At 46.3% G+C, this 11,859-nt stretch overlaps 1 protein-coding gene across 1 annotated transcript; it reads right to left on the reverse strand.

Annotated features, from left to right (window-relative positions):
* Positions 1-3,316: 3,316 nt before the first annotated feature.
* Positions 3,317-11,627, reverse strand: LOC104458834 (erlin-2; the record flags this gene model as incomplete). The annotated part of the gene is made up of 9 exons (XM_010073911.1): positions 3,317-3,812; positions 4,866-4,945; positions 6,299-6,388; positions 6,719-6,810; positions 8,070-8,128; positions 8,554-8,627; positions 10,508-10,633; positions 11,064-11,125; positions 11,581-11,627. Coding segments are annotated over 9 exons (840 nt in total), but the record flags the coding sequence as incomplete, so codon positions are not given.
* Between the last annotated feature and the right edge of the window lie 232 nt (positions 11,628-11,859).

The following is an 11,859-nucleotide window of genomic DNA, read 5'->3' on the forward strand; positions in this document are numbered from 1 at the left end:
TGCCCCTCACAACCACACCGCAGAACTAGTTTGGGCCCATACTCCAAGAAAAAAACCACCCCCCAAACCAAAGAATCCACAACCCATCCCCAAGAAGTTCTGTTCTTCCCACCTGCGTGAAGAGCCATCATCCCAGGGTGCAGATTTCAGTTATTGTGGAAAAAAACTTCATAAAACCAGAGCAGGGGACAGCACTTGTTCTGCACACCCTGCTCGAGCCGCGAAGGCTGGGATGGGCAGTGGGGAGCGCTTGGAGCACAGCCACAAAGCTGCACAGCCACAAAGCTCCGCAGCCGCCCGTGGCAGCCCCGCCGCTGGAGACGCCACGGGACGTGGGAGGCCCCAGCGCCACGGACAATGCCAACCTTTATCGTGGCAAGTCAGATGGAAAGAATGGGAAACTGCCAGCTGGAACCCATTAACTAAAATATTTGCCTTAATGTGCAGAACTTACTCTCCCCATATTCTGAGCAATGACAGTATTTACACAGCTGTTTAAAAATACCCATAAGGTTCCTGCCCTTTGTCTGGTAAAACATGACAATGATTTTCTGCAAACTTTACCAAAACTTCAATATTTGCCACTGAAGCCTTGTTACCGTATTTTTTTCATCCATCCGGTTAGTGAAGCGGGGCCGGAAGATGCTTGCAGCGTTCCTCGGCTGGCTGCTGAGCCAACACGGACACCTCTGCCCCTCTTCTGCCGGAGCTCCGCTTTCCTCTCTCACTAGAAACGGAGAACTGGCACCATGCAGCAGCACAGGCGCGGCGCCTGCCAGCACCGCACCGATCCACAGCACCCCACAGCTCCACACTCTCCCGCTGGAGCAGCAGCAGCCTTGATGTCACCCCTGGTAAATCTTCCCCTGCAAATATATCTACACATTGTGTTGAAGTTCATCCATGAAAAAAAAAATTACCGATATTAAAATTGAAGGCCATTTTATTGTCATAGCAAATACCAAAATAAAAAGGCTTTTAATTCAATACATTAGAAGATCAAAGACTGTACTGGTAAAGCATTACCGTGCTCCCGCCAGCAGTTCTCAGGTATCAGCAGTGCCACAAATCTGCATGATCTTTGTTATACAGAGTGCTTTTAAAATTCAAGATTTCAGATGATGGAAATTAGGATAAAATATTGCTTACAGAGATAGATGGAATCAAGATTTACATGTAGTGACAGATCTGCTCTGGAAAATTAAGGAAATTATAATGAAGAAACCTGAATTAAAACGCAACAATGGATTTTGGCTTGTCAACACTGGCAGGATTTCAACTTGTTTTTGCTTTTTTTAGTCTTATTACAATTTAACTAAATTACAAGAATACTTCAGCAGTCATGTTTTCAATTTTAAAAAATCATTAAGATCTATTTTTTCCAACCTATTGTCTTACCATGAAGTCATACAAAAACATACCTTGTAATACCACTTCGGCTTATTTGGGTCTTTTCACTAGTGAAAAATACGTAAAAAGTAGGTTTTAGTTACTAGTGGAAATCTCTCACATTAATGTAGAACAAGCCCAACTAAGACAATCCTCAAAGGTTTAGGTACTATTACCTCATCCCTATGTTTCTGCTGTTCCCTGTCCATACTCTTCCTGCAGAAACCTGTTTATAAAGTCAGTAGTATCACAGCATACCTACTGATGCAATTTTTAGACTGCTCTGTAGTACACAGATCTGGAGATGGAGCTTCCCTTAGCTCACATTTTCCAGCAAATACAAATAAAACCCATCAAAGATGGGACTTTCCTCCAGCAGAATCTGATGCTTATGTTTTATTTTGCATTTTCAAGTCTCAATAGTCACTCTCCTAACAGGGAAAAGAAAACTGAAGTAAAAATACTGGAACCAGCAGCTGAAATCAATCAGATTTCTATCTTAGTGTGATTGCCTTATTAAAAAGACTAATGCATATTTAAAATACTGAGGAGTGAAACCAAGTGTAGTAGGTAGCAAGCGTCTGGGGCACAGGACTGTAAATGCAACAGGCTGGTCTCTGACAAGTTAGTGCTTACATTTGGACCATCTCGTATTAGTATGTTGGCCGCAATTATAACAGCGATTAATAAACAGGCTCTCCTGCCAAGCGGCAGACGGATTAGGGAGAGGGAAAAAAAAAAATGTTCTCTCTAGGCCTGAACTTTTGTCTTTAACACCCGTTCAAGTTTTCTATGTGTGTGAAACAAAACCCTATTACTGCTCTGCATCTGGTACGTGAAGAATTAATCAGTTTTCTGAAGTGAAAGGTACATTATATAGCACTGTTCTGAGCAAAAAAAAGGAAAATTTCTCTTTAGACAGTCCAGAGTCTTTTATTTGCCCTGTGACTTTTCAGTATGATGTTTTGTGTCCTTTGCTACTAGGAAATCTTCCTTTAACAAGGTCTATTCAGAAAAAAAAACCAAAACCAACATTAACTCTGCTCCGTTCATTTCAGTTTACCTGAATGTCCTTTTTCTAATAAGACACTGTAAACACTGAAATCCAGTTGGTCTTGCAGAGGCAGATAACATACCATAATGACCACGGGACTAGTCATTCAAGCAGTTACTCGCCAGCAAGGCTTTTTGCAAAGTCAGGGTCCCTGAGACAAAAATTCTTTTCTCCCTAGTTTTTCCACCTATGACAGCGGTGACAAGTACCACGCTCACAGTCTGGTTTCACCGAAAATCAGGTTCTCCACTGGCAGGACACTGCCTCCATCAGCACACCTACACCCTTGCCGAGCAGCTGAGCTGCTGGCAACAGCTTCAAAACACTGACTGCCCTTTGCCCTCCCCAAATATGACAAATGGAAAACAAACCAGTGTTAAGATGCAGAAAACTAAGAGTTTGGGCCACTACCTGTGTGAGACACGGTCTAAGGCTTTGATCCCCCCACGGTAACTAGGTAACCTGCAGGATTTCAGCTGAACTTCTGTAACTCACTGAGCACGTGGGCTCAGCTGCCCTACCCAAGGCAAAACGCATCGGCTCAGACCTTGGTAAAAGATGGTTTCGTGCATTTGTTACGCCCCGCGCTGAGGATGGGCCTGGAGCACAGAGAGAGGCTGTTAGACTGTCCCAGCGCCCCACACACCAGGCAGCAAACTGCCACCTGGACAAGGTCCAGGCCTTCAAGCAGACACAAGTAGTGTACAAAAGTCTAGCACCTTTTTTTAAAAGGGGTTTGAAATAAAGTACTTGAAATTTCCCACAAGAAAGAAACCAAAACAAGTTGTAGCAGCAATTCCCCTCCCTCCAAAAACCTCCAAATGTCTTTATTTCCAACTGCTACAAACCACCTCAATCCAAAACTAAGTACCTATCTAAGCTGGCTGCAGAACAGTCTAGGTAGCCTCTCCAGAATAATTTGGTCTGTATGTCCAGGAAGGAGAGGTGCATCCAGAAGGACATACCTGGAGCTGGCTGCTTAGAAGCCACCAGAAAAAAACACCCCATAAATACCAGAGTCTTTGTGTCTAATTGTCATACAAAAGATTGAAAGGCTTTAGTCTGATTCATCTCTTTCAGGAGAGGAAAGGGGAAAAAACAAAAAGGAACTTCCCAGTTCATCTTTCCTTTGATACAAAACAAATAGAAATCTTTCCTTTCAGTTGACGTTATGAAGTAGTTTTGTGTCCTCAGTGGTTCCTGTCCCATCCTCTTCTTGGATTCCTTCTACCAGTCCCTCTGCAAATTTGGTCTGGCTTCCCGCATAGTCCATGAACATGTTGGGAATATCTTTGCCAAAATATATCTTGCTGTTTGCTGCAATAGCCTTGTATTTCATCAGCTGCAAGTACTCCGGAGTTAACTTCAGCTGCACAGAAAGAAAACAGATCACCAACAGCTCGGATTCAGTCAAAAGCAAATTTCTGTCAGGGGCATTCGAGGCATCTACTTTTCCACACCACCAGCGGGCATGCCCATCCTCTCTTCGGCTGAGAAGATGGAGTGCCCAGCAGAAGGCTCTCTTTCAGCACGCCTAAGTGAAGCTCTAAATCCCAGTGACTAAATGGCAAAATGAGAAAGTGATGGAAGCAGCTGGGGAAATGTTCAATCCAAACGTAGCAGAGATGGAGATGCTCGAAAGCACATAACTCACTGAAAGCCCTTGCAATGCAAGCTACGGGAAAGAAAAATACAACTGGCTTTTTTCCAGAGAGTAGATTGACGAGTTTGTTTCGGAGAGCAGAGCTCATTTGTTCAGGATAATGACATTATAACAGAGCGGATAGAATAACTGGGACAAAACTTGTGCACAAACATCCCAGACCTCTGCCCATTCTCACTGACCCTTACAAAACAGAAGGTCTTCCTGCTGGGTTGTCCCGGGAATTCGCTGTAGGCAATAACAAGCCTGGCAGCTCCATCAGTATAATTTCTGTTTCCAGATTTTTTTTTTGTTTTTTCCTTTTGCAGGACAAGGCTTTGCCAGCCCGGTTAGTCTGGTGTATAACATCAGCTTCATTTGTTCTTTACTCGAACACTTGTTTACTCAAAAGCCTGCCCGTCACTCTAGAGATCTCCCTGCTTTGATTGCTTGCCAGCCTGCAGATTGGAATGAATCGACATTTCTGATTACAATAGCGTGAAAGGGCAACACTGAAACAGACACTCCATCTTCAGAGGGAGCTGTGGCCCCACTAGCATCTGGCGGAGCTGTCTCCAGAGATGACCAGATATTTCACGAAGCTTGACATAAATTTACCTGTCCAGAGAAGATGAATTTGCAAATAATGATCTAATTGTTTCAGTCTCAGTGAAAACTCTTCTGAAAGGAGATGGATTTGTTTTGCTTTCTGACTTAAATGAAACACAACCTAATGTAAGCAGCCCTGCTTCAAGGCACAGTGTAAGGAAATATCAATACCTTGTTAGCCTCGGCTACTTTCATGGCCGTGTAGCATTCAGCATCAGCTCTTGCCTTCTCTCTTGCAAGAAATGCAGCATCTGTAAGAAAACACATGCTCTCGTATTCAGATTTTTATTTCCAGCCATGTTAGCACCATTTGCAGCTGGCAATGTTTCAAAGTGGCCAGTACCACATCTAAGCTGTATGGGACACAACAAGGGGAAAGGGGAAGAAAATGGGAAACCCAGAAATGGGATTTCAATTTACATCTAAAACGCTGCATGATGATAGCATTAAAGAAGAAAATTGCATCTGCAACTGAAGACCTCAAAGCATTTCACAAACATAAGGATTTTATTACTCCCCCTGTCACGCGGGCTGAGAACACCCTTTCTTCTCTAGCCAGCCACTAACTCTCGTGCGGAAAACGCAGCAACTGTTCCACTGCAGAAGTGGTATTTACCCACGACATTTGCAGAGGGCTCCAAGAACAGCACAGCAGACTGCTCTACAGACGAAGTCTGTGACTGTGAATGCAATTCCCCAGATGGGGTTTTGTCTGGGATACTGAGGTTAAGGTTCTGGCACACAGAGGCAGGCGATTTTAACCTTTACAGGCTCTGCCCCTTGGACAGATGTTGGAGAGCTGTTTCTCTGCAACATCAACAATTGTGTAAAGGGTCGAATCCTGCAGGATACTGAAATCCCCTGACTCCTAGCAAAGACATTTAAGGAAAGAACCACTCTCCCTTTCTGTATTGCACTCCTTTTTTTCCTTTTCACTTTTTACCTGTCCAGTGACAATGACGGGATATCAGGCCACCATGTTAAGGCTGAGTTTAATCTGGCTGGTTCGATGGGATCTCTTGACATTCCCTCTCTGACAGGGAGCCACAGGACTGCAATCCACGCCAGTCTGGATATGAGAGTTGCACAACTGGATAAACCATTTGTTTACCTATTCTAGCAGGGAGTCCTGTGAGCTGCTACACTTAAAAATCATGTAAGCAACTGGATGGTTTGGCCTGAAACTTCCTCTCTTTTGGCTAGAAAGAGTGGTCCCAGTCAGAGACACCAGAAAGAACGAGGGAGACAGGAATCCTCTGCTAGCACAGAGCTGAACTGAAGGCCTGACACCTGGTGACGCACAAGAAACAAAAGCCATTGTACTTCTGTGAAGAATTTCTTAATGAGAAGCTGCTGATCTGTAAAAATTGGGTCCTCAGTGGCCTTCTGCAAAGCTTGACAGGGCCTATAACAAATGTAACTGAAAGAAGGCCTTGCCACTCTGAGCTGGGAACACAGACCCCTTTTCACGTCATGGAATTTCCTTGACAAAGCGTTGTATCAGATGGGTGGGGGGACATCTTCTTAACTGAACAGTACAACCTTCACTTCTTGAAGCACAGTCTGCAAAGAAACATTTACTTAGTGGAAAGCTCACCACTCACCTTCAATCTCTGAAATTCGCTTCTCTGTTTCCTTTTCCATCACTTTCTGTCCGTAAGTTATTTCAGCAACTTGTGCAATTTTTTCTGCCTCTGAAATGAAAAAGAACACATCCACATCATCGTCACAAAGTCTTCCTAGCACCAGAAGCAGCTTCACCCATGAAAGTCCTCACCACCCTTCTGGTGGAAATAAATTGTGGGAAGAATTTTCAGTCCTCAGAAGGCATCAGTTGATGTCTGTGGGCAAAGCTGGAACCCACCTGAAAAAACTCTTGAGTTTCTCCAGAAGAGTTTCAGATGCAGCATAGGGAGCACCCAAAGGTGAACCAGGAGCATCCCTCCCCAGTGTCTGGGTTCTTTTTGCTTCCTACCCCACCACACCCCCCTACGGTTACTGCCTTCAAGCAAAGATGTACAGACCGATGAGGGCTTTCTTCCTTTCTGTCTCCGCTTCCTTCTCCACCACCTTCTGCTTCTGTGCTGCAATCAGCAGCTTTGTCTTCTCACTCTCCCTAAGGAGTCAAAATAAGCCAGTTACAAGACACACGCCCACCTGAAGCCGCGTGGCTTACTGCATTTCCAGGATGCGCTGCCGGCTCAGTCCTCCTTCAAGTACATGTTTAGGGCAGGCAGCAATCAGGAAAGCGAGTGCATGTACCTGCACACACAGAGGTGTCCTTTCACACCAAAGTGTCTTCTCCTGCCCCCCGCACAGCAGGAAGACTTTTCAGTCAGGGCAGTGTGAAATGCTCCCTGTTACTCTCTGCAGGCTGCCACCATGCCTTCTACAAGAGGCAGGTCACAGACCGTACATATCTGTAGGTTTTTGGGCTACTGTTAATGAGGAAATTATTTGAACAAAGTAAGAAATGAAAATCCTGTAAAAACCTTGCCCTCAACAGACGGCTATTCTTATTCATTTGGATATACACAGCTTTGAAATCATCCTTCATTCAATCAAATGCCTCTGTGCATTTTGTGTGCTACAGCCTTTTCTCTCTTACGGCTTTGTACATAACTTTTAAAAGTGTGTATATAAATAAAACACTCTGCTCCTGCTCCCTGTCAGGGAGGAGAGATTAGAGTCAAGAACAAGTCTCTCAACACACATCCTGCTGTATTTATGGCAACAGATGACAGGCTCATTTGGGATTCTGCCTGTTGTGACCACACCGCACATGACTTACCACGACACCAAAAGGTCATACGAAATGCTGGGGATGTAAAGGGAGGGATCTTCTCCTGGCCTGCCCAGGCTCTGCTGGCAGAGCGCTCGGAGAACGTAAAGCATCAAGTGCAGGAGAAAGCAGCTGGCTCAGAGCATTGGAAAGGGATCAGTATGTCAAGTGCTATTAAAGAAAGTTATTTCAAAGCTTTGCAAGTCTTCAGCCTGTTGAATCAACAGTTTCTCCATCCTAGTCAAACAACAGGATTAGCGGTGGAATCCATCCACCTGCCACTCACACACGCTGGGAGGCCCCTTGAAAATAGGGCCAGCGTCAGGGGGAAGGAGCCCCCGGGCAAATAACTTCTGTGCTCACGTGTTCAAAATGGAGAAATACCTCCTCACTGAGCAGTGACCTGTCAGCCGCTTACAGTGACCGACACGTGCTCGTCTGGTGCAGCCTCACCAGCCCCTTGCTGAATGGCAGCACGAGGCGGAGAGCAGGCCTGGCAGACGGCACTCTGATCACTGCGTGCTGTGAAAACACATTAATCTGGATGAGCGATTCCTTTTGGTAACACAAAGGTGCAAGTCTCAGGCACTTACATGAGCTCATAATTCCTCCGGATTGTTTCAGGGATGTTTGGCTTTGTAACTCGAACTGCCTGGAAAGAGAGACCGAAGAAAACATCGGCAAGTAGCCAACAATCAAAAGCCAAACGGCCCCTGAGGCTGCAGGGGATGGGGGTGCTAATGCTTGGGGCACGCTCTGCCACACAAAGCTTTCACATGCTGCAGAAGTTACGACCAGCTCCAAACTCCAGAGTAAACGCAGGACTGACTGATCTCTTGACATGACAGGAGATCATAACCTGAGTAAACCAGTACCCAGAATAACGCCAAAAGAAACCCAATACATCAGAGCTAAAAGGGGGGCAGAAAGGATCCTGTTCTCATTCCTCAGGTTAGACAAAGTCTGTATTATAAAGCGATTTTCTGAAGAAAAGTTTCACAGCTTCTTATTTCCTTTTAGCCCTTACGCCTCCTTATGATCTGCACCTTAGACATCTCAAAGTAGAATCCCGATTACCTGTATAATTAATCCAGGGGCCATTGTAGTCAGGTCTTGCTGCAAGGCCAGTTTAAGGTTTTCATCAATCTGATCTGATGGGGAGAAAGAAAAAAAAAAAAGGTAACTAAAAACTCCACAAGGCAGCTTGCTGTCAACACGTACAGAATTAGCTGGGAACAGCTCAGATTTCTCAATCCTGGCAAGTACAAATGTAAGTTTGATGTAGAAGCGTTGGGCTGAGAAAAACCATCCCTGACCCAACGGCAAGTTCCCATCTCTCTCAGCATGTCAAGCAGCACTGACCAGAGGCAAACACATGGGACAGACCATAGGAACATAGCAGGCAAAAATGAAACTCTTTCCAGTTCCCTGTAACCTGCAGTTTGGAATAGTTCTGAGTCACAAGTAGCATCTTTACGACAAAGAATCTGTGCTCTAACCCACTTCCCCATTGATATCTTCCTAACTAGATCCTGAAGTAACCTAGTCCAGCTAAATCGTGACTGATAGGAACCGTATCTGTGCCAGCAGGAGACAAAGAAAATGGAGAGGTGGAAATGTGAAATGGCTGCATTAGTTATTTTAATGGGCTGCAAAAAAAAAAATCATTGGTAATGTCTGTTTGGCTCAATGAGTAACAGTTAACTCCAGCGTAGCTAAGACACTTCAAAAAGAAATACAAACCAAACTCCTGCTTCAATGAAAAGCTCTAAGGACAGCAGTGTTTCCAGTTGGGGCCTGCTGAAAAGTGCAAAGGGAAAATAAAAATGTAATGGCCTTGAAAGCAATCACATCACACTCCTTGATTATTTGCTTTGGTCCCAGTTTAGCTATCTGGAACTCACACTCACACAGAGGTTCAGCCAGGAGTCGAGGAAACAGCTGTTATCAGTTTCCTGCACCTGCGCACAGACGGGGGGCAGAGAATGACAGAACCCCGCTCGAAACGGGCTGAGCCCCAATTCAGAACTCCTGAGCCAGAACACATTCAGCTCAAACAAAGAGTTACACGGGAGTTTATACAAGTCCCTTCTGTGCAGATCAGCGGCTTTGAGTCCATTTCAAGCAGTTGTCGTCACAGCTGCTGACATCTGGAGACTCCATCGGCAAAGAACCCGCCAGCAGTCCTGTAAAGGAGCTGGAGGGGAACTGAGCCCCAGTCCTGCATCTCGCACAGAGGCCTGTCGGCAAGCAGAGAGCCAGGCTTCTTGGAGAGCCCACTCTAAACAGAGAACAGGAGTTTGCAAACACCCCGTGTTCTTTCAGGCACAAATTCTGTCCATTTGGGGTTCAAAACCATTCACAGCCACACTTTGCCCGCAGCTAGCACTGCTGTAGTGCTGAAACACTGGAAGAGATTTTTTCAGTCCAATGCCATAAACAAAAAACTCAGCACTGGCAGCAACGGGTCTATTTCTGCCAAGAAACCACAGCTTTTCTTCAGCCGATTTCTTGCCGTGTGTTCTCCCAGCATTTGTGCTGCCTGATTTCCCCATGGCCTGAAGCAGGGGAGGGAAGGTCAGCAGTGCTGTTCTCCAGCGCTCCCTCGCAGTGCCCGGGCACTGCAGCCACAAGCATGACACAAAGCTAATCAAACCCAGGGGCCAGGGAGCGCTTGCTTGCGCTTTTTGTAACAGCAAAGAGCAGAAGACTGGCTTTTCCATCTGGACTAGCAAACTCTGTGACTGATTCAACAAGTCACATCTGCTAAACACACAAATAATGCACAGAATCACTGCACCCTTCCCTAAAGCCCTCTGCTACTATTACAAGGTTTGGGTCTGGATTTTTTTTTTTTTTGTTACAACATACTTGAAGCACTCAGCACTAAAAGGTAACACTGGATTAATGGGTGAAAAGCCCGTGAGCTGGGGGAAGTGACTTCTGCACCAACAGACCACGCAAACAGCCATCAGAAACATCCCGCAGGGAGCCATCGATCCAACAGCAAGAGGTCAGCGGGGCAGCTCACCGAACAGCTCAATGTAGACCTCCTGCAGCGTGTGGACACTGCAGAACTGGTTCAGCTCATGGTGGATCTTGTTGAAGATGAGAGCTTTGTCATAATCGGCGGTGTAGTTCTTCACGATGTCGTATACTGCAAAAGAAGAGGAGAAACCGGTGTAAACAGCTAGGGCAGAGGGATGTCTCAGGATGTTAAAACACGATGAACAGGATGTTAAAAATCAAAAAATTTGGAAAAAAGGCTGCATGGATCATTCTCCTTGGGCCTCAGAGACAGCTCTCTGCTCACAGACACCTCGTCTCCCCTCCCTCTTGCACACCTCGTCATACAAACCAGAAGTTCTTCGCTGAAGCGTAAAGCCCAGCGGGGCCATAATAACACAAATGTCTGGGAGAGCTGGTTGGAAGTTTTTGCCCAGGAAGTACAAGGCTTTACAAGGCACACAGGGGAATATCCACAGTATGCCCCAGCTCCAAATCAAAGCACAGCCACGCACACCCCCTTCACCTCACAACAGAGCTCAGGACAGTGGGATTTGCAGGGTCACAGAGGAAGAACTCACCTGCACTCTGGATGAGGAAATTCACCACTTCAATTCTGTCAAAATAAATCATCACTCCTCCACTGCAAAAGGAAGGAAAAGGAAAAAAAAAAAAAAGATGTTTCCTGGAGTGTCTGTGGGCAGCTCTGAGCAGGGGACACTCCCCTCTAGCGGGCTGAGGGCCGTGCAGCACCGCTGCAGCAAACCCCCAACGCCACACTCCTCGCACCGGGCTCCTGGTTTCAATTACATGCCTCCAGAAACTGGATCATGAAGTGTGGGCCCAGGCTTGGAAAAGTCAGTGCAGACCCCGAGAATGAGTGCTGACAAACCCCCCGGCAGGGCTCAGCAGCTCGGGCCAGGCATTACAGCACCTTTCACCGACTGCAGTCAGGATGGTGGTGGGAAATCCAGGCCATGAAAACAAATCTACACGTTTAAAAGCGTGCTGGAGCAAGCAGTAGTGGAAAAAGGGAAAGGACCGAAGAGTTTCTTGCAAAAATGAAGGGCTGTGGGGGATAACGGCTGAACATCTCACCTGGTGCCACAAGGAACATTTTTCACCTCATCGGTCTGCAGCGTGGTCTGAGGAGAGATTTACGAAAAGAGGCTTAAGAGACAGGCTTTGCCCTGCACAAACCCACCTCCCAGTAACCACGTGAAACAGCTGCAGGGTTTTGCCCACGTCTCCCCCCTGCACCCCTGAGGGAAACGCTAAAAGCAGGACCCAGACCCGCCCCGCTCGGTCCCTCGGGCCAGGCCCCAGAGCCGCTTCCCCTGGTACCGGGCACAAGCACACGCCGCCACGACGCCCCCG

The sequence above is a fragment of the Pterocles gutturalis genome, unplaced genomic scaffold, assembly GCF_000699245.1.
Source record: "Pterocles gutturalis isolate BGI_N339 unplaced genomic scaffold, ASM69924v1 Scaffold49937, whole genome shotgun sequence".
Taxonomy (NCBI): Eukaryota; Metazoa; Chordata; class Aves; order Pterocliformes; family Pteroclidae; genus Pterocles; species Pterocles gutturalis.